This window comes from Neodiprion pinetum, chromosome 2 (assembly GCF_021155775.2).
Source record: "Neodiprion pinetum isolate iyNeoPine1 chromosome 2, iyNeoPine1.2, whole genome shotgun sequence".
Taxonomy (NCBI): domain Eukaryota; kingdom Metazoa; phylum Arthropoda; class Insecta; order Hymenoptera; family Diprionidae; genus Neodiprion; species Neodiprion pinetum.
The window spans coordinates 11,491,312-11,513,143 of record NC_060233.1 but is presented as its reverse complement, the minus strand read 5'-3'; the positions used below and the strand labels follow the sequence as shown (position 1 = coordinate 11,513,143).

The 21,832-nt window shown below is 34.3% G+C and overlaps 4 protein-coding genes across 13 annotated transcripts; 2 read left to right on the top strand and 2 right to left on the bottom strand.

Moving 5' to 3' along the window:
• Positions 1-160: 160 nt before the first annotated feature.
• On the bottom strand, positions 161-6,331 carry Tpr2 (Tetratricopeptide repeat protein 2). Of its 2 annotated transcripts, none has more exons than XM_046614264.2 (11): positions 6,081-6,331; positions 4,939-5,096; positions 4,717-4,841; positions 4,149-4,337; positions 3,936-4,054; positions 3,489-3,642; positions 3,148-3,312; positions 2,801-2,966; positions 2,551-2,697; positions 2,311-2,463; positions 161-2,042 (listed from the first exon to the last, which is right to left on the bottom strand). In XM_046614264.2, the coding sequence occupies exons 1-11, from the start codon at positions 6,164-6,166 to the stop codon at positions 1,936-1,938; spliced, it is 1,569 nt and encodes a 522-aa protein (XP_046470220.1). In that variant the 5' UTR covers positions 6,167-6,331; the 3' UTR covers positions 161-1,935. The 2 variants fall into 2 exon arrangements, with proteins under 2 accessions (XP_046470220.1, XP_046470221.1); XM_046614265.2 differs by having other exon boundaries at positions 4,939-5,027.
• A 1,243-nt stretch (positions 6,332-7,574) lies between these two features.
• Positions 7,575-13,432, bottom strand: LOC124213212 (ecdysoneless cell cycle regulator). Of its 3 annotated transcripts, none has more exons than XM_046614262.2 (6): positions 13,067-13,432; positions 12,221-12,452; positions 11,616-12,109; positions 10,015-10,486; positions 9,610-9,799; positions 7,575-8,807 (listed from the first exon to the last, which is right to left on the bottom strand). In XM_046614262.2, exons 1-6 carry the CDS (start codon positions 13,079-13,081, stop codon positions 8,357-8,359), a joined length of 1,854 nt encoding a protein of 617 aa, XP_046470218.1. In that variant the 5' UTR covers positions 13,082-13,432; the 3' UTR covers positions 7,575-8,356. The 3 variants fall into 3 exon arrangements, with proteins under 3 accessions (XP_046470218.1, XP_046470219.1, XP_046470217.1); XM_046614263.2 differs by having other exon boundaries at positions 13,079-13,432; XM_046614261.2 differs by lacking the exon at positions 13,067-13,432 and having other exon boundaries at positions 12,221-13,048.
• On the top strand, positions 12,871-16,054 carry LOC124213214 (52 kDa repressor of the inhibitor of the protein kinase-like). Of its 7 annotated transcripts, none has more exons than XM_069133480.1 (6): positions 12,871-13,150; positions 13,570-13,687; positions 13,891-14,053; positions 14,206-14,401; positions 15,047-15,391; positions 15,479-16,054. In XM_069133480.1, exons 2-6 carry the CDS (start codon positions 13,584-13,586, stop codon positions 15,496-15,498), a joined length of 828 nt encoding a protein of 275 aa, XP_068989581.1. In that variant the 5' UTR covers positions 12,871-13,150; positions 13,570-13,583; the 3' UTR covers positions 15,499-16,054. The 7 variants fall into 7 exon arrangements, 5 of the variants coding, with proteins under 5 accessions (XP_068989581.1, XP_046470223.1, XP_046470222.1 ...); XM_046614267.2 differs by having other exon boundaries at positions 12,871-13,355; XM_046614266.2 differs by having other exon boundaries at positions 12,872-13,355; positions 13,482-13,687.
• LOC124211280 (leucine-rich repeat and guanylate kinase domain-containing protein) lies at positions 15,658-21,418 on the top strand. The gene is made up of 10 exons (XM_046610178.1): positions 15,658-15,687; positions 16,979-17,278; positions 17,414-17,712; positions 18,127-18,331; positions 18,426-18,629; positions 18,764-18,979; positions 19,048-19,204; positions 20,008-20,306; positions 20,379-20,630; positions 20,959-21,418. The coding sequence occupies exons 1-10, from the start codon at positions 15,658-15,660 to the stop codon at positions 21,193-21,195; spliced, it is 2,199 nt and encodes a 732-aa protein (XP_046466134.1). The 3' UTR covers positions 21,196-21,418.
• The last annotated feature ends 414 nt before the right edge of the window (positions 21,419-21,832 follow it).

Genomic DNA, 21,832 nt, shown 5'->3' with positions numbered 1-21,832 from the left:
TAAATCAAGACGAAAATCCACGAGAATTTCATAATTATTACCTTTACTGATAGATAAGTTGAATCAGTTGATTTCATTTCCAATGAAAGACAACAGAGACCCTGTTTTATAATTTTTCAACTATATATGTTGCAACGACGAAAAGAAATCAGCACAGGAGTACAATATTGTATTATTTAATGCATGTAACATGAGATCAAGTTAAAACAACATATCATTATAGAAATACAATATATGTTAAGTCATAGTTTTATTTTCTTACGAGTATACATAATGCAGTCTGAGGTGTAAGTGGGTCCAAGGCCTACTTCATGAAGATACCATTTACCTTCATTCCGATAATCTCAACTCTTACATTGAAACATCTGATATCATCGAATATCTACTCCACAGAAAACATTACTTTCTAAATTTGATTAAATATATATTTTAAATTATAATCGATGGCGATAGGAATATTTCAACACGTTGCTTATGTCAGCATTACAGTTTTTCTGGTCACATCGTATTCATCAGCAATAATTATACCGAAAAAAAATAGTAGAAAACCAAAAATAAAATAGAGCTGTACAAATTTGTAAAGAATCGTCCCTATCACACAATATATAACTGTAAAGATTACAGTTTTTCAAATATTCATGGGTTATTAATTTCAGTTTTAGTATACATATAATTAATCCAGGGTAACTGACTTAGCGCAATACAAGGCAAGATGATATTTTTTTCTTTTTGCCTTGACATGCCTTGATTAGTATAGCATTGAGTAAATATGTGCTAAACTTTCACTCATCATAAGGAGGAAAATTGTAGCATGGAATCTTTTGTAAAACACTGAGATAAATCACTGTGATTCAGACTAGTAAAGTTTGCATGCATCGGTTGGATTTTTTAATATCAATGATTCATGCTACAGTCATACGATTATGCTAATGATATAAATATATTCGATGGTTACTGCCACGTCATTGTATTTCATACCATAATAGAACGTTTCAACACACGTTTACATGATTTAATAAGGCAAAGAACAATAATGGAAGAGTTATTGAATATTCGTTCAACATTTCGACTGTTGGTCACTGTATCTCCAAGCCTGCAGCTTATCAGAAATTGAAAGTCTCATCTTCAATTGCGCTTTTGATAAAACTAACAATCAGCTACAAAAATTAGTGCAGCAAATTTTCATATCAAGTAAACGTTTAGTAGACTTATTTTCATTCATCTTATAAAGTGATGTAACATAATGAAACGAAGAAGAATAATATTTCCGTTACCAATTGAATGCAAGTTGTATCACGCTATTTGGCAAACGGAAAAATAAAGTATATGTGATAAATTGCTATATTCAATTTGCTCAGATTTTCATGAAATACGGAAGAAAATAAAATTATATATTGTAATACTTGTGATTGTTCGGTCCTGTCAGATAATGAATTTCTTCTGGTCGAGAAGAATTGACAGAAACATCTATTCATCATGTTAATGTAATGATCAAAATATTCAGGTCAAAACCGAGAGATTTGCCGTGTCGAAAAATCAACTTTTCCTCACTTGTAAACGAACAGTTAATATTTTCATCAGAATGCTAATTGTCGACTGAACATATTTTTTTATAACTTAACATGCTGAGAAAAAATGGATTTTACACTAATTTCTTCAAATTTCTGCAAATAAGAGGAAATTTTGTACGTCGGAAACCTTAATTTGATAGGTATAATTGAAGACATTTTATTCTGTCACATAAACAGAAGAAAAAAACATTCAGAGAAAAAATATGAAAATTTAATAACTAGTCAGATATCTGAGCAAGCTACTTTCGTCAAATTGAACGATACAGAAACCCAAAGATCAAATGGATATGATTTTATATACAGAGGTACATTTCATCTCATGACGTACACATATCTATTATATAGCAGTAGTACTGAAATAGAATTAACCAAAGTGGGCAGTAAAACCGTGGGGCATACTGCCTGCTTGGAACTGATAGCCACCACCATGATGTCCAAAGAAGGATTGGAACATTGCATTTGGATCCATTTCTGCAATAAAAAAAATTACGTGTTAGCATAACTGTTATGTTATAGGGATATACAGGGTGTTTCATTTTAATCGCCCCAGGCCGATTACTCTGAAACTATGCAAGATACGAAAAAATATTTCCTGCAAAACATTTATCGTTCGAAGATGAAAGTGTCAGATTTATCGTAAGCAGAATTGCCAAGGTCAGATGAAAGTCAATTTAGTTTTTTTTTTTTTTAATGGAATAGTATAATTTTTTTGTCAGCGTCAGAAAAGTCAAATACTCACCGTATATTCCACCCTCCATATCTTCCAAGTCATGACCGTTGTCATATCGCGCACGTTTCTTGGGATCTGAAAGAATGCCGTACGCCTCGCCAACTTCTTTGAACTTTTTCTCCTGTTCTTTTTTCTCGCCTTCAGAAGCATTCGCGTGTTTATCTATAAAATTTGAAACTCATTATGAAAAAATCATCTGTCAAATGATGTGGTTCAATCGCCAAAAATTAAAATGACGGTATATATTACCTGGGTGATGTACCATGGCTCTCTTTCTATATGCTTTCTTGATATCGTCGGTTGACGCATTTTTGTCAATGCCAAGAATTTTGTAGTAGTCTTTTCTCTTGGATTTTTTCAATGCAAGCTTGGCTTCCTGCAGCAATCTTTTATTATCTAAAATTAAGATTCGACAAGTTAAAAATCTAATTCAAGGAAAATTATGCTGTGTTTCTAGCAAAAATTGATTTTTCTTGTAGGCTATCTAATTTCATGGTACCTCTGCTCTTGTCCATTTTACATGCTTGTTCGTAATCACGAACAGCCTCTTCAAAATCTCCAAGTTCCATGTAGCAGGCGGCTCGTTTAAGTAAAGCTTTAAGGTAACTTTCATCGAGCTTCAGTGCTTCGGTACACTCTTCTAAAGATTCTCTGAATTTTCTTAGCTGGAAACATATTTATTGTAAAATCATATGGGAATAAACCACGTCATTGATGGCAAAAGTGGCAGTAAGCTGATGAATTACAATGCAATGCAAAAAGGAAGTACAGCTTTTACAAAAAATTATACATTCCGCCTAAGCAAATATTCAGATTTATGTGTTTGGATAAAAACTGTGTGTTTACCTTGGCATATATCAATGCTTTATTGAAGTGTAATTTAGCATTGGCTAATATGTTCTGAGGATCTATGGTTAAGGCTTGGGTATACAGATCGAATGCCTCGGCATATTTTTCCATTTTAAACGCAGTGTTACCGTCTTCTTTTTTCTGTTTTAAAGATTTCGCTCTCTGAAATATGACAAGAATTAAAGAAGTATTATAATCATTAATATTGTTTTCAAGATGTTGTAACGATAAGAGAGAAAAGTTTCAAGGCATAAGAGATTTAAGAATATTTCATGACTTCATTTGTGTAAGTACAAACCTACGATATGGTTGAAACTGTAGTTGGATTTTTATGTTACCTTGTAAATCTCCATCGCCTTAGTATGATCAGGTGCTAATCGAAGAACTTGTTGAAAATGCATAAATGCTCGATCTATGTTGTCTTGGTAGTAAAGACACATGCCGCGTACATAAATTGCATCTACGTTCTGTTTGTTAATGTGTAAAACATCGCTAAAACAGACAAAACATGATTAACCCACCGTGTGAACACTTGATTTTTTACACCTTTTGTCCATACACTTTCTCAAACTGTTCTAGGCTTTCAAGAAATCGGTAAAACTTCAGGGTTTTTCTCAAAGCGTTAACTATATTATTCAAAAGTTGGCAGACTCAAAAGTTTTCAAGTATTGTTCACAAAAATTAATATTCAGAAAACGACTGCTTCCTAAAAGACTCTGTGTTCACACGCAGGGTTAAAACGGTGAAGGATACCAAAACTAAAACAATCAATAAATATAACAAACTTGGATATTTCCTGTGCCTCTTGAAATCTGCCTAGAAATGCCAAGCATTCTGCTTTGCGAAGCTTGAATGTCACACAAGAGGTGCTCACATCACAACAGCGGTCCATGCAATATACAACCTGTAATAAATGTGAATAAATTTTGAACATTTTCATATAGAGCATTGATTTTGTTGTCAGATCTCGTCAAACTTCTATAATAAATGAATCTTACTTTACGAAAATCTTTTTTTCCATAAGCCACTTCTGCTTCTTGTAAATATTTCTCAAGGTGTTCCAAGTTTTTTTTCTCCGAGAGAATAGCACTGTTACTGGGATCCAGCTCCAACACCTTTTCCATGGCTGCTCTAGCTCCGATGTTATCGCCGACAATCAGAGAGCATTTCATAACTCGTGGATAAGCCTGTAAGAATACTATACATGTCACAAATATTTCAGAATTTTTTAGGGTGATCAAAAGTTATGAAAAAAGAGGCAAGACTGTTGAAAAAATCTGCAGCAATATTAATTGTCAATGATAGTGAACTCAAATGAAAGAACATCCATACCATGTGATAAAAATGATTCTGTGTAAATTCGAATAATACCAACTGAGATATTTACAATTTGAGAAAAGGATGATGTTTCATTCTTGTTCACCATCGTGGCATAAAAAGTATTGCTGGAGATTTTTCAAACGAATTTTTCTTTCTACCTAACCTTTGATTCATACCTTGGGTCTCATAAATCTTTAATAAATGAGTCTCTTTGTTGCGGATTTCATAGTGTTTAGACTTATATACCTTTACAAATCCTGGATCAATGGCGATGCATTTCTTAGCATCTGCCAAGGCGTCGTGATATTTACCCAGCATCATGTAACACGCAGCGCGGTTTCCATAGTACGCTGGTGAATTGGGACATAGCTCTGTAAAATTGTTGTTCAGTTGAATAATTGATCACAAAATGAATTCTTCGCGTTCAGAACAAACGCTTTTCCATTGTTATTATTCATAGACACCTACCGATTACTTCAGTATAAACTGCTAAGGCCTCTGCGTATTTCTTGGTTTTGTAAAGTTGATTGCCAGTTTCTTTCTTCATTTCTGCCAATCTGAAAACAGAAGAAATATATACGTACCTAGAATGTTTATTATCCATCTTCCGTGCCTTTATCTGAACACTAAAATAATGGCAAAATATTTTTCAAATTTTTCATGTACGTATGTCAGAAAATGAAGGACAGCATATTAAAAATAAAAATTCAGCAAAAATTTTATCCAAAATTTAAAGGGATGGATTACTCTAAACTTTATTGATGAGAAATTATAAGTAAATATCACATATATATGAGAAGTGAACCTTTTGCACAGATAACAAGCAGATCTTGAGAAACAACAGATGTTACATAGACACTAATTGTCTTAAAGAAAACTATCAAGAGCTTACAAAATGAAATTGAGTCGTAATATCACTAGTCAGTGCCCAGAGAATTGAATTACATCGAGCGATTACTGGAAAAGTATGAGACCCAACAAAAAAAATACAACAGACTTCCATTATGTGACCAATACTATAAATTTGATTAACTTGGAGACTATGGCCAATAAAAGTGGGCATCACAATAAGGCTGACGTTAGTAATATCATTGCAACAAAATATAAAGCAGTGAAAAAATCATTATTGCACAATTTGAGAATGACTTTCAAGGAATTTATACAAATATATTTTATTTATCATGGTTTATTAAGAGAAATTGGATAATCCTAAAGATATGAAGAATCGTTGCCTAAATATGCATCATTACATTAACATTACCAACTTCATCCTCCATCCATGAACCATACGATTAGTGTTCTTGATTGTGATACCGATTGAGGTTTTAGATAAGAACTAATGTACTTGATATGAATGAACTATGTGCAAAGAAAATATTGCAACATTGTGGCCTGGAGGTCATATAAACGCTGCTTTCTGTAGCTAAGCATGCTTGTCGATGAAACAATGTGTGATCAAAAATGTCGACGAGGGTTTAAAAATCTGAAAAGAAGTTGTTAACCACTAAGTTAGGAATCGAAGGGAATTTGCATGACTGTCAAAAACACAAGTTGCAGCGAGTTGTGATTTTTCGGAGCTCTAGAAGCGTATCTGGGATATAACAACTCACTCTTCAGTGGTAAAGGGTTGTATTTCTTCAATAGGATCAGGATCATCGATGGGGTCCCATTCTTCATCGTTCAGTTGTTCAGCCATATTTTATTTATTTGTAAGCAACTTGAGTACTAAAAGTTATTCGATCACCACAAGTTAGATGATTTATAAATTATAAACGGCTTTTAGATCTAATGCGAAGAAAACCGTAACTCCGCAGGGCAAGACTGACAGAACAGAATGTATGGAATGTCCCGTGGTTCCCGAACATCAAGATGGTCTTTGAGCTAAGATTTATGCCCGTTTTTACTTCCAGCATCTACAGACATGACTTTGAACTATGTATGAATTTGTTGTTCCTAAATTATAATCGTTATTTTTAGCATGTCGACGTACGTCTGGTTAATATTTTTGAAGTCTATGGTATGAGTTTTGCATGTATTGCCGACGCATCTGGTAATATTCCTGCGGCTTTCGAACTCCAGTAACATTCGTATTAAGATTTTTATCCGAGGCGTTCCAAGAAAGTAAGTTATGAATATGTAATTAAACAACTAAAACACCTAACATAGTTCTCGAAATTCGATTCCCTGGCATAGCCATTTGAAAGAAGAAGAAGAAGAGATCTGGTAATATTGATGAATAATGGAGTATGAACAAATTTATTTGTATATACATAATTAAAATCAATTGCACGTTCGATTTACTATTCAAATTCAAATTCGCAGATTTCTATGTAGATATGCAATTGAATATTCTATTTATAATTGTTTTAATTACTTTGTCATAATTTATAGATTGACATATATACAACTGTTTTTATAATCGTAAATGAAAATTTTCCGACTTCTGAAAATTGCAAAATAGCAAGGATTTTTTCAGTCAATATCCGGCCGATTTTGAAAAATAGTCAACTTAATTCTTGGATACGCTAAATCGACGTGATTATGCGAGAGAAATCAATTGCGCGCACTACAAATACGTTGTGAGCAACGTCTCAAGAGTTACAAGCGAAAAATGAAAAGTTTCCTTCGTAATTTCTCTGCTGTTGGTTCAGCTAACGTAATGTTTTTTCTGCATTCATGAGGGACCAATTAGTCTGTTAAGGATCATAGAAATCGATACTAAGACTAAAAATATTTCGCTTTATAAAAGTAAGGCCCCCATTGTATTTTTGGTGAAAATATTGACGATTTTGGATGATGTTGGAATCAATTATTTGATATATTATATCACTGTAATTTTGAGAAAGGAATCAATTGGGCGCAATCCGAATTGAAGAGTGACAATCGAAAAATGTAAGATTTTCTTGATTGTTAGGGACGGGCTATGTGGTAAAAAATATCAATCGTTTCAAACGATCGTACTATCGATCATTTCAATTCCTTAGTATCGAACAATCCATGTTCTTCTGTAAACATCGAAAAATAGATTGTTAATATCGATGGCGAAAACAGGCGCGAAAGTTAAAACATTTCTAACTATAATTGTAAAAAGAAAAATGATCGCGAAAATTTTAAATTATCATTATTGTTAAGAATGTGTACAAAATATGAGAATTTAATATAAAGTTAAATATTTAAATACTCTAATTAACAGCGAGAAATTTAGTAGAAAATACAGATTTATTATCGACCTTACAATTAGTAATGGGTATTTACTTATTATAGATAAGTTGCTGACAGATGTTTGCACAGAAATTTAAATTACTTTCGGCTTGACGATATCGATAGTTCAATATTTTCCATAGACTTTAAAAAACATCGGTAATCGAAACATCATGAATGTATGTCGCCCATTCCTATCGTATGTTGTCCGACATATCGCAAGGTGTTGTATACATGTATTTATTTGTACATACGCATACGAATAGACGTGAGTGTTTGTAGTCTAAGTTTAATAATCCAACTTATGTTGGATCTTGTCGCGAAAGCAGGCGCATCCTTATGAGCTATGCAATTGGCGTATCACCAAAACAACGAATTCAGTAAGTAAGTATAGGCGATTGCCGTTTATTAGACGAAGAAGGAATTCTCGCTCTCAAATGTTTACGATAATATTAATTTACAACTGCGTTTAATAGACGAAATATTTGGAAAGTTATAACAGAACTTTACTGCTAGTGTTGATAATACAAAAGATATAAAACGAGAATAAAAAAATAAAAATAGTGCAAGTCAATAGCTGCCAATTCACAATACATTGGCTAATACGATTGCTTTTCCTCCAAATATATTGGAGATAAGCTGACTACTGACGTCGTACTTAAAATTAATGATAATTGTGAAAAATTTAACTCTGTAAGTCAGGTGGAACAGTCGAGGGTGATTGCAGGTGTAAATGCAAGAGACGTCGAATGGGTCCGCCAAGAATATTTCCAACAGCTCCTGCACCTCCTGCTTCACCTTCTGCGCTTTCTCTTAAATTTAGCTCCATAGTCGAATCTTCAACGCAAGTGTCTGTATTAGATTTTTCTCGTAATCCGCTAAGGTGCAAATCCATTTCTAGTTGAGAGTCGAGCAGTCTCATGTACTTGTCCAATTCACCACCTTTATCCTCCTCGCTTCCACCCAACGAACCTTCCGAGTTGCTGTCGAAATCATTTTCATCTCCTGGCACAACAAGATCCAAGATTCCACGTAAAGCGGAATCAAATGCATCTGCATTGAAGTCTATCCTCGTATCATCGGCATCACCATTTGCTCTGATTTCGCTGTTATCGTCATTTGACTTGGACAGTTGGCTGAATCATAAATCATCACTATTGGCTATGCAACTCAGACCAGATCGAAGTCAAATTAAGGATGAATTGGTTAGACCGTCAGAATCAAAAGTTGGGATAGAGAATAAAACTGTTTTGCAAAATTTCCAGAGATGTTGCTCAAATCAATGATAGTAATCACGAATGAAACAACATCCCCACTGTATAATACAAAAGATTCCGAGCAAATTCAAATAATTAAAGCTAAGATGTCAAGAATTTAAAAAGTTTTACACTTAGAAACGTTCCAAGAGCTTAAACTCTAATGTTTTTGATCAGATTCTAATGTTTTTCGGCTTAGTTCACTAACTAAATTATCACAAATTGTATGAGAAACATGCAAGAAATTTGTAATCAACCTATACCTATAATGCACAAATGTAATTGCTGATGAAGATCTGTTATACTTTAATGACAGTAGTCAGTAATATATTTTTATCCACTCTGCAGATAATGGTAAGTAGAAATTTTTAGGTGATCTATGGAAGTCTCTATGGTGAACAAAATGAGCCCATTAACATTAGAGTCAGATAAAGAACAAGAAAGTTCAATCATTTCAATCTTTCTAGTTATGAAAGCTTTTACTCCAATTATTGATAACTTATTATATAATAGATAATAGAATTGCTGTTCCACTCGTGTTCTTTATTTATTATTCATGCAAATAATATATTCATGGAGATTTCTTGAACGGTTCTTTCTCTTTTCATAATTCTTTAATTTGACGGTCTGGCTAATTTACTCTCAAAACAGTCTTTTCATTCCAAAATTATGAACAACGTACCCCGGAAACTGAACTCCATCTACGTCGCTTGAATGTTGCAAAAATTCCCGAACTTTCGCTTGGATTGACGGCGGGTGCTGATCTACCATTCGATCATTTGATGACCACTGCTGGTCCAGCATTGAGTGCAGTTGTTCTGGATCTATGTTGAGCCAGTTATCATTGTCTGGAGGGCTCAATCGCCCTTCACCTATTACAAAAACTAAATACAACATGTGCACACAGCACGTCTTCCCCTTAAAATATGCTTTTGATGATAACAATTTCATATTTTGAAGTAGTGTTGATTTTGAAATAATAAACTTGAATTTTTCTTTAAATATATATACAAATGGTACGCTTAAAAGAAGTACACAAGATGTGTTTAGAAATCAGAGTTAATTTCTAAGATCGTAGACGTCTTACTCAATGACTCGATATCATGGTGCGGAGCATTACGCCAGGTCTCCAATATTCGATGAGCCTCGTTCTTGTCACCAAATAAAGAATGATCCCTGGAACTGGATTGAAAATACTCCTTGGCCATTCTAAGCAGCCGATTGTATTCTTGACTACCCTCTAAAAGATTTCGGAAATATCCGTTTGCTGTCAACCGTTTCAGATATGCAACCCATTCGGTTTCATTTTTATTTTCATTGTCTTCATTCTGTTTGATTTTGCGACTGGCTCGTGCAACAAGCATTTCCAATCCACACGATATCTTTATCCCCAACAAATGCGGCTTATGACAAGAATCATTGGGTGAAGGTAAATTCCAACCAGTTCTTGGATCACCAGCGTAACGACAGTGAGTTGCCATCGCATATAGGCATCTAGTCATTTTCACATTGACCATGGCACGTTGTTCCGGTGGAAAGTACTTCATCGCTTGGCAAACCTGGAAGAAATAACCAGATATCTGTTATTAGGTTGTTTAGAAATCCGCAGCTCGAATAGTTCAAGTGTTATAAGCCTTGAAAGTGAACTTTGTATAAAAATCCATCTTTAAACTTCTTCAGTTGCTTGTATATTGACTTCACTACGTTACAAAAATTTAAATAACAAGATTTAGAGGAATTTATTTTCTAGAAATGCTTACAGAATCAAGTCCACATCATGAAATATGGCTGTTTAACCATGGTGGGCACTAAAAATAGTAAAAAAAAATTCCCAGTCTTCTCCCTAACTTTTCTTGACCAAAATGTAATTTGTTTATAACTAAAATTCAGACTAATAGCGCCAATTCGGCTACCTAATATATAGAGTTCCAAATCAATCGGTTTTCAAAAACACATTTATGATCTATATAAGTCATGGAACCGAGCACGTAAAAAAACATTGTTTCCCGAATTTCTTTTCTTCATCAAAAAAGCTCTAATCTTTTTTATTTTAGTACACTGCCGTAAAATTCCTCGACTGATAATAAAATTTCCTGCAGTATACATGTAAGAGTATAAGAGTATGGACAAGAAATTGGGGGACAGATGGGAAACATGGATGGAAAACATATGGCAGAGGGTGTCAAGAGGAAAATAGAAGAAATGCTAAAAGGGGAGTTACTACTAGAAGCCTATGAATTTCGTATTTTATTTGCAAAGTGGGATTAAAAGATGAAATACACAGATTATACAAGTCAAAAATAAAGATACGGGTATATAAATATATTTGTAGGAATACCGAGGTATTGCAAAGTTAAATAAATAAATGTTGAATGTAAGTTCAAAAACATAAAAATGTATGAATAAACGAAATTAATGAATATAAATAAAATTAATAATAAATCTCCCTGACTTTTCTCTAATTTCCCAGGTTATTTTTCGAATTTTTTAGATTTTTCTCATTAGTAGACAACATGGCAACGATTGAAAAAGAAATCGCAGAGTAATTGAAATGGAAATAAATGGAAATGGAGAATAAATTATACAGATAAAAACCGGATTCAAGATAATCTGTTCTGAAACTCAAAAAAATTAAGAACAAATCTACAAATTGGCCCCTGATATTTCAGTGAAAATTGGTACACTTACTTTTCTCTCAAGTGGATCCGATTGACAAATAGTCCTCAGTGCAGCTGCGATCAAACCAGGTTCCTGTTTTAGTATGGCGATAGCTCTTTCTGGTAAAAAGACCCGAGCTTTGTGGATTCTGTTTTGTATTTCCTCTGGGTATATGGCAATTTTCTTTCGAATAGCAGCTTGTATACCATACTGCATTCTGGAAGCTGTAGGTTTCTCTCTGATGTTTCGCAGCATTTCTATATAAGACAGGTTTTCATCTCTAACAACATGTATTTCGCCATTATATATGAAAACACGATCCTGACAAGTTTGTGGTGTCGCCCAACTTGGCAAAGACTCTGCAGCTTCAATTAGCAAGAATTCTCCATCAGAGTCAACCAATTTTACGATTAAGCCATCGAATGCCTTCGTCAGTTCCATTACCAGAAACACGAGAAACCACTCGTCACCAACATCCTCGTCAAATCGCAGACTAGCATATATGTGTGGTGGTAGCTGATAATCTGCAAAAGAGGAACTGGAACTAATAGTGCTATAAATTGAAGGGTATATAATTCATGCAATGAAATTGGTGACACACATTTTCATACCTACATAACATTATCTTACTTTACCTTCCACTCGAGCTCCACCATCAAGTTCTTTGTTGAGCTGGATAATATTCTTTGTTCTGGCTTGAAAGCCTAACGAGTCTCTATGCCATATGTATTCATGAGTATACTTTGAAATTCGATTATTGTATTTGTTTATTTCAGATACTAATTCATCTTGAGATATTTCCTCCGTCGATTTGTAACACAAGTGTGGAAACAGAAAACACTCGACAAAATCATCCTCTCTAGTATACTGCAGCGGGATTGACATGATTGATCGTTTCAGTAATCAGATTATGCTTATTCTTTGATTTCTCCTCAGTTAATGTCATTCAACTTTTCACAATTGCATACATACTTTGATCTAACTGCGATCTATACATATTGCAAAATGAACAACGGAGTGAATCAGCCCTGACATAACCTAACTTTTCAAATACCAAGTTGCAGACTAGAGCTTTTGAATCATTCCTACATCAACGCTGATCTGATGCACCATGATGCACGAAAATACAGTTTGCTAAACGTATTACTATTCAAAAGCAGTACAAAGTAGAGTCCCTAGAGACTAATTACAAACTACGAATGCAACGCCATTTAGTGATGATTTACTGCACTACTTGCATTGTATTGGCAGAGATGATTAGGTATTGGACTACAGAAGCGTTACAGAAGTGGTATCCTCGTTCTGTCGAGGAAGGTCTATTGAAACGTGAAGTGAGGAACAAGGAATCCTTGTTCCTCAAGGAAGGACTATGAATACGGGTGTTATTTATCTTGACAAAATGATACTCCAATAGATTGAATGATGTTTTCTATACCAGAAGTAAAATATGATAAATAAACCTAAAACGATCAACTGATTACCAATCTCGAGACCATATTGCAATTACACCCGCCTTTGATATTCACCAAGGATGCCGGCGACGACACACGACTTTAACGCGTGGTGCAAGTTCCAGTATTATTGTATTTCAATGGGCTTTAGAGAGACACGAGGGAAAATTTTTACTTTGGCTACAGAGCCTAGATATAAGGAGAACGATCGTAATGTATGAGACACGGTCGAAAATTTATGAATAAGGGGAATACCGTAATCGCATCATACAGATATCGACCTGGCCTTAATGTCACCAGCGCTATTCTGGTGGACATGGTAAAAACTGTAATATTTTCCCTCTTTTCAGATCGCAAATAAAGCCAAACAGCATATGTCGATCGTTCTCTTTATATCTAGGCTACATGATTACGACCATCTTAGGATGAGTGTTTTTTGGTTCAGATTGTAACGGGCAACGCGCGTCATTGAAACGTTGTTAACGAGCAAGTGTATAATGATGAAGCTAATAATTTGTATTAAACTTACTTAGGAAGAAACGAAATAATGCCGTCGTGTATTGCGTTAAATTGTACGAATGTATCGGCAGAGGCTCGTAAATCAAAAAGACAAAAATTGTTGGAGAAGAAATACAAAGTAACTTTTCATAGGTTAGTCAAACTTGTATCGCTTTTACTTTACGTCACGTTACGTATGGGATTATTTTACCTGAACCTTGATTTTAATATCATTTAGTTGTTTTTTGAGTATATGTTAGCGGGAAAAAAAACAATAACAATACCAATGATATTATTAATGATACAGGTATCGATATTTTTGCAGATAATTTCTTTACGTCTGTGTATTTTCTTAGATTACCAAAAGATCCAACAAAACGACAAAAGTGGCTCGATAGCCTGTGTATTCCAGAGCCCAGAGGCGCGAGTCCTATGATATGCTCAATTCATTTTCCAGAAAATGCGTTCGACAGGACGTCCCAGTCTTGTGTGAGACTCAGAGAGTTTGCAATACCATATGTAAGTATGTATCGAAGTATAGAAATTGTATTTACAAGCAACCTATCTGTATTTTCAATGAGACACAATGCGACACTATCAAATGAGGAATGAAACTGCGTTGTGTCTTATATAAATTTTTTTGGGTATTCGAAAAATTCAGCACATTACAGGGTCCCTTGGATGAGGAGTTTCACATTACATTGCAGAAGTCCAATCAAAGCAGATTGCTCCAATCTCTGAAGCAGAAAACTGTATCACAGATTAATCACCAAGAGGTGGAAGATGAGCCTGAGGAAGTAAAATATTTGGATGAGGAAAATTTTAGTGACGACGATGAAAAATTTGATGAATTATCCATTTCTGAGGGTAAATTAACAGGCATAGAATTATTGCTTTCAAATGTTGACATAGTTTAAATTATTTTGATGATGTTTGAAGGATTTTACAAGCTTCAAGAAAGCTTTCGATTATTTTTAATTAAGTCGAACTGGAGGTGAATATCTGACCCAATTTCTAGATCAAACTCATATTTCTTATTTTGCGTAAACTCCTTATTTCGCATTACAAATCTAAAGAATATTGGTGTTCTCGTGTTTTTGTATACTGGAATAATTTTCCAAAAGAAATAAGAATTTTTAGAAAATGATTGAAATTTATTTCTCTGGTATATAGCTGAAAAAGTTTGCACGTATTTGTAAAAGAACACATCCAATGAAAATCGGATTATGATAACTTTTCAGAAATTTTTAACAAGCATCAAGGTTTTACCATAAATTATAAAAAATTAATTTTCTGTATCGAAATTCAAACATTTCTACAAAATTCATAGTATATATTAAAATTTATCAGAGATTCTGGACAATGACTAAAAAGCGTTAGAAATTTGCCTTCCTAATAAATTTCTAGAAATTTCTAAAAGTCTCTAAACATAATTTTCGCCAGAGAATACTCAATAACTCATTACAGATAGAATACATGTTCATAATGTGGTGACAAATCCTAAAATTATAGGTATACCATATCTTATCGATGACACTAGTGAAAGAAAATTATATGTCGACCGGTCCACCTCAGTGTCGCCGAGAGACTTTATCAATGACGTACCACTAAAGAAGGAGCCCAAAGTGTCTGTAACGCGATCAACATCGGTTTCACCCCAACACACTGAAGACAGTACAAAAACGCAATTTTTCCGCACAGTATTGATGAATACGAAAAAAATGTATGTTCATAAAATAAAAATGCTGCAGCAAAAGCAGCGTAGAACAGCAAATAAATTGGCAAATATGCGGGCTATTCTGAACGTATTAAAGAAAAAAAATCTTCTCGGAGCAAAGGAGCTTGCCAATCTTCAAGGTGGCTTCAGTTACTTTTGATACAGCTACTGCATATTTCAGCATTACCTAAATATCAGGAGGTGTTTCATGTAAAACTTTCTTTCAGAGAACGTTCTTGCATCCTGATATTAGTGGAACGCTGATCTTGGTTCTACTTGAAGACATTCTTCAATGGATATACAGCTTGGTAGCCACATTCATTGCAGAATATAGGAATCGAAGGTCCAGGTCTTGAAAAATCCTAGTCTCTGCTTAGTTGAAGACTTCTGCGTGTCTTTGGAAAAAATGTCTATTAGATTCATTCTACAGCACCAGGTACTGGATTTACGGACGCTAGTGTTTCAAGCAAAACATGAAATGCACTGTGACGTTTTGGCTGGCCATTCCTCTCCTGTTGATTGTCGAGACATTTCATCACTGATGTTAATGCAAAATTCTTGAAGGGCAACATTCATCGCAAAAATTGCATTGGAGCAATATTGTAACACAAAACAGATACTTGGAAATGCATGCCGGGAAAAAAATTTCAGATTGCGGATACAATTTCGGATTCTCTTCGCACAATACTGTACAATTGATTTATAATGCGATATAAATAACATTAATGCGATTCTATGGTCAACAAAAATTTCAAAAATGAATGTAATATTTTACAGTAATAAAACTAATAGATTTTACGTAAGTAAGTATAATCGTTATGTATTCCCTTATTCATTCCATATTCTCCAAATAATTATCCAATTATCTTACTACTGTTTCTAAACCGAATAGATAAACTATAGACGCTTGTGAAATGATCTGAAATTTGTTAAATCAGAAAAGCAAAAGCTACATTGAAGTTGTGATTGTTTCTTTAGAGCTGTCACTAGTATTTTCGTGAATTTGTTGAAGCACACATACAAAGAATTATTTCCATAATATGTAATTAGTGTAATACAAAATGCTTGCGATGCCTGAACAGTAAATTAAGATAGAATCAGTCTATACTGTTATGTAGGACTCTATGAAACGTATGAAAAGTCTTTCATTTGCCATGAATGAGGAAGTACGAATAACAGATATTGGTTTATACATATGAATTAGCAAAGTAAAAAAATTTTTCGTAGACTACCAAGATTTTCAATTTGTTCAATAATTAAACGCGTGGGATTTGGCAAATAATGCCAATCGTTTTAAAGAAAACATGACTTTCATGAAACGATTCAATATTTAGGTAATAGCTTTTCTGCACATTATTTACGTAATGATTTTACCTTATTTCACAGGACAACTTTTTTTTTTCCTGTAAATTTGTAACAGTTAAGCCTAATGTTAGACAAGATGGGAGAAAACTTCAGAAAACACAACGTTCTACATCTGTCTCTTTTCCAAAATTACCAGCAATTGAAAAAATACGAACACTGTCAACAGATATAGAAAATACAGACTTTCTTCCAAACCAAGTCGAACTGCCCCTCCAAAAGTCAAGTTCATCTTTATCATCCGAAGTGCGGGCTTTTTGATATTTATTATTAAGAAAACTAAAGGAACATCCTCCAACTCTTAGCAATAGTTTCAGCCGAACGTGACTTTATTGCAAGCCTCTGACTTATTTTAATATTTCAAGTTTTCCGGATGGAGAGAATATTCGTTACCAATTTTATACCCAAACTTGGAGAGCGATAAAGAGAACAAGCAACGTATTATCGAAAGTAAATGGGGACGAGGTACTGCGCTTGACATCGGACTTTGGGAGGATAGCATTGCTCCTGTAGTCAAAGTTAGAAGCAGAGTTGACATTGACCTCGGTATGAGCGAAGGTACCGATGTATTGACCGATGAAATGGTTGGAGCATGCTCATCTTTTTTAGCAAAATCACCAGAGACTGAACTTTATGTTGAGAATAAGTGCGAGCTTGTGAACATGGTAAAATTTTAATATTGGCAAAATGTTGTCGCACTTCGTCGATCGACTAGTGTGAAAAAGTTGATAAAAAATTTTTAGTTTAATCCTTTTTAGGGCAAATGTTGATGGTAGTTTTGTAGATTTTGATTTTTTCAGGGCCTGAGAGATATCGTCATTTTGCAATATCGTCATTACTTGCAGTACATTGACTTGGAAAATAATAGTATTGGTGACTTGACGCCACTCGGAGGAATTCCATATCTGATGTACTTGAATGCAGCCCGTAACAAGCTCAGAGACGTTCTGAGATTCAAACCTCCGTGGTGCTTGACATATGTAAATTTGGCGTATAACAATATTTCAAAGATCGATGATTTGTCTGAGTTTTGGAGTATTGTCAGACTCGATTTATCGCACAATGTGATTGAGCGTATTGAAGGACTGGTAAATTTGAGGTATCTGTCAATCTGCCTTCAGCTTTGAGATCAAAAGTTTAGGAATTACTGCAAACGTTGTTTCATTATGGATGAATGAACCGCATGCATCTCAATCGCAAATTAAAAAAATAGTAAAGACCGTTTAAAAAGAAACAACCTCCCTACTGTGTGATGAAAATGAAACTTGACAATTTCTAATAACACAAGATGAGATATCAAGAATTTGAGAAAAGGTTTCATAATCATTTCTATCCAGTACTAGAGATGTTGTTTCAATTATATTTGCTATCATCTGCACAGGTAAGATAGTTACAGATTTTTTCTCTTTTTATACCTTCTAAGTCAGATGGTGCTGTTCGCCCTTAATCCAAAACAATCTAGTTTCAGGAAATGTTATCTTACCAAATGAATAATCGTAATTTACTATTGCAGACACTTGAGGTTTTTGAATCTTGGATACAATATAATTGAATCCGTTGAAAACTTGGATAACTTGGACATCCAGGAGTTGAATTTGGAATACAATTGCATATCGAATGTCAGATCTGCCGCATCTGCTTTCGGTATAAGTACATTGCCAAATCTTCGCACGTTGATTTTAAGGCACAACAAATTGACCACATTGGAGTTTTTTGAGGTAAATTCAATTGACAGGAAATATTCCGTCTGAAGTATGCTTGATTTGGCAATGAGAAGAAATTATTTTCACGAGTAAAACGATCTTTACCTAGGGTGCTTATGGCTTACGCTACATCGATTTAAAGTACAATAAAATTTCGGATTTACTGGAGGTGTCTCATCTAAAAAGTTTAGTTCACGAGATTGATTTACGTGGAAATCCCTGTACCAACTGGCCAAACTATCGAGATGTATTACTATTCTCAATGCCAAGCGTTATGTTTGTCGACGGTGCCAGCGTTACCATCTCTGAAAAGGTATACTGCTCAGACTTCAAAATAGGATGGAATATTTGTACAATTGCATTGTACCATCCAAGAATACAATCATTCCCATCTTTACCCGAACAAGCATACTTTGCGCTGCAACTTCATCATATTTGTCAAATCAGGTGTCTGCCAGCACAATATTTGCACCACCGATAGAACTGGTGGTGGCTTCCAGTGTAACGAAGCTAATGCTTCTGGAACATTTAAATACCATTGACATTGACCTCCACATTACACCGATTGATCAAAGTACTCCACCGTTAATAATACTAACCGGCCCTCCAGCAGTGAAGAAGTCGATACTAGCCAAAAAGATCGCTAATGATTTGCCTAAACGGGTGAGACAAAATGTTTCATGGAAATTTCACTCATGGATTTTAAGAAATTTAATTTAATGGTTGTCTAGGTCAGGTACTGCCTTAGTCACACAACAAAGCACCAGCCGTGTGACAACCCTCTCGGATCGACTTACCATTTCGTTAGTAGAGAAGAATTCAATGAGATAACAAGACGAGGGGAATTTTTATCGACCAGAGAGTGGCTAGGAAATAGTTACGGATTCCGTTAGTAGATTTAGCTTTTTAATTCAGTTGAGTAATAATTGGCTATACTACCTGAATCATAAGTTATGAAAAGAGAAAGAACCGTTTAAAAAATAAACCGTAGTGTTGTTTGTTCTATTTATTATATTACATTTATGCCAATAATAGTCAAAACGAATGAAATATTATCCCTAGATGTAATAAAACAGATTTCGAATAAATTCCAACAACACAAGCTAAGACATCAACAATTTAAAAAAATATTTTACAATAAGATAGTTAAAAATGATTAAACTCTAGTGTTTCGTATCCAATTCTAATGTTTTCAGGCTTATTTAATTCAATGTAGAGATCTCCTGATTGTGAGATCGCCTCATAAAATTTATCGTACAGTAATCTTGAGAGTGTATAACAATAGATTTGTATACCTAAGATACAACAGGTGTTCGTCAACAATTAAATTTGCGAGTTATAACTATACTAGAATGTGGGATTCTTTATACCTGTTTCAGACAATTTCTGGAGATATAAAACATCAGAAATGGTTTAAAAAAGACACCAAAGTTGTATCATTTTAAACGTTCTAATTACAAAACCTTTTTCTCTAATTGTTGTTACCTCAGCTTATGTGATTCGAATTTATTCAAATTCGATTGCATTGGGTAGCAGGGATGTTTTTTTCATCCGCGTTTACAATAATTGGTACAAATACCATTGCTGGAGATTTTTGAAAACAGTTTAAAATTTTTTTTTTCATCTCTTGATTCAGGAGCCATAGTCCATTCATCCTCAACAACAATAACACAAATCAATGATTATTGCAGATGTGAGTGAGATCAAAGCACTTGCTTTGGACAAGAAAATCGGTATCACTCACATGGATCTGCATGCAGCATTACAGATGCAAAGTCGATACGTGAATGCGAAGTTAATTTTGGTATTGACCAAAAGTGTGGAACTCCATCGACTATGGATCCAAGAAAAGATACAGATCTTTACATGGGTGAAGAGCAGTCTGCAAAATCTTGTAACTTTTAAACTTGAAAAATACCGTCGACCTACAATTGAAATGAAAGAATCTACGAGTCCCAAAGTGAACTTTATCTATGAATTACTAAACGAGGTGAAGAACCATTAAATTATCATGCTTGTCTTGTACCAGGTTAAATCAGTTAAAAAATTGTAACTACCACAGGTGTTGGAAACTTTGGACTCATCCCCTTTTAGCACTACGATGGGATCGGAGGCAACGGAAGAAATGGATACTGTAATGGTCATGGAAAGCCAAACCACTCTTCCTGAAATCATAAAAACTTCCAGTGACATTGAAATGGAAAAGAAACATATCACTTTTCAGGGAGAGGATGAGCAATCTACTACTGCACCTTCCTCGAAAGTGACTTTTAATTCTGATAAACTGACTGTACCAATGCCCGATGAATTGAAGGTTTCAAATAATTTTATTCGATCGCTGATTACCAATTACCTATGTAGCAAGTGGTTAATATGGCTGACGTTGATAGGCCAGCTTATGAACTTCAAAGTTTTAAGCTTGGAATGTATTATTAGATGTTCTTTTTAAAATTATATTATTAAAATAATTAAAAAACTACTGGACCAATCAGAGTTAAAACCTTTTTAAAAATTAAAGTCCTTTCTCCCTTAGCTGAAAACTCCCGGTATAGTGATAATTAAACTTCTAACATTCAGGGTGATTTTAATAACTTTCCTATTTAGGAGAGTGGGATGTTAAAAGTCTTTACATTCATTTTTAGGTCATATTAGACGAACATTCGAACGTTATTATCGAAAATGAAGAGGACAAAAGAAGAAGACTGAAAGAAAAAATTCGTTTGCAACACGATTTGTTACGTCTTCAAATGGACAATGATGAATTTGTTGAAGGCGAGAATTTGGAGGATTACTCTGCGTCCAGCGATGATCTGTTTGTTTCAAAACGAGTTAGTAGTCAAGTAATACGTAACATGCAAGTTTTACAAGTCCTGTTGTAAACTTTTCACGCCTTCTACGCTGATCTGAAATAAAGTAGAAAAGCACGACAGCAGATCAAATAGACAAATAAATATACACCTAGAACATATTTCACTTGTAATTGTGATTCACAGTGCTTACCTGGCCTGGATTCTCCAAAACTTTTGGAAAAACTTCACAGTAAACTTGTAACTAAGTCTAGGGAACAGTACTTCGAACAGCATCTAAATAGCGTTGGCTGTATTTCCCTAGCAGTAAGTCAAGTTACAGTTAACACTTTTACATCATTCTTGTTCACCATTCTAAAACTGCTCTGCTGTTCAGGTATTCACAGATAATTTGGAATCGGCTTATAATCAAGTGGTCGATTTCGTTTACGAATTTTACATCAGTCAACCATCACGCAAATCAAAGTTTTCTATGGAAATTCAGAAACTAATGGAAGCCGTTAATGCATCGAAAACCAAAACTTTTCTTCAAGAATTGGAAGAGTATAAACATATAAACAAGTTCAAATTCGAATACTTTTGAAAACTCAAAATACTGAATCTTTTATACCACAGTTTATTAAACATAAATTTTGGTGACATGTTCTCATTTAACAATGATCTACTTGTGACAAAAATTAACATCCCTCGCAATTACAACAGAAAAAGC

Bases quoted from the DNA above. Each gene is read 5' to 3' on its own strand.
- LOC124211280 (XM_046610178.1), top strand. From the start codon at position 15,658: ATGTCTATTAGATTCATTCTACAGCACCAG. The intron at 15,688-16,978 runs GTACTGGATTTA...TAATATTTCAAG, and splicing joins GATTCATTCTACAGCACCAG to TTTTCCGGATGGAGAGAATA. The intron at 17,713-18,126 runs GTATCTGTCAAT...TTACTATTGCAG, and splicing joins GAAGGACTGGTAAATTTGAG to ACACTTGAGGTTTTTGAATC.
- Tpr2 (XM_046614264.2), bottom strand. From the start codon at position 6,166: ATGGCTGAACAACTGAACGATGAAGAATGGGACCCCATCGATGATCCT. The intron at 4,842-4,938 runs GTAGGTGTCTAT...ACAATTTTACAG, and splicing joins AGTTTATACTGAAGTAATCG to AGCTATGTCCCAATTCACCA. The intron at 2,464-2,550 runs GTAATATATACC...CAAATTTTATAG, and splicing joins AGCCATGGTACATCACCCAG to ATAAACACGCGAATGCTTCT.
- LOC124213212 (XM_046614261.2), bottom strand. From the start codon at position 12,470: ATGTCAATCCCGCTGCAGTATACTAGAGAGGATGATTTTGTCGAGTGT. The intron at 9,800-10,014 runs GTAAGACGTCTA...TTTTTGTAATAG, and splicing joins CCATGATATCGAGTCATTGA to GTGAAGGGCGATTGAGCCCT. The intron at 8,808-9,609 runs GTACGTTGTTCA...TTTATGATTCAG, and splicing joins GATGGAGTTCAGTTTCCGGG to CCAACTGTCCAAGTCAAATG.
- LOC124213214 (XM_069133480.1), top strand. From the start codon at position 13,584: ATGCCGTCGTGTATTGCGTTAAATTGTACGAATGTATCGGCAGAGGCT. The intron at 14,054-14,205 runs GTAAGTATGTAT...AGCACATTACAG, and splicing joins GAGAGTTTGCAATACCATAT to GGTCCCTTGGATGAGGAGTT. The intron at 14,402-15,046 runs GTAAATTAACAG...CTAAAATTATAG, and splicing joins TGAATTATCCATTTCTGAGG to GTATACCATATCTTATCGAT.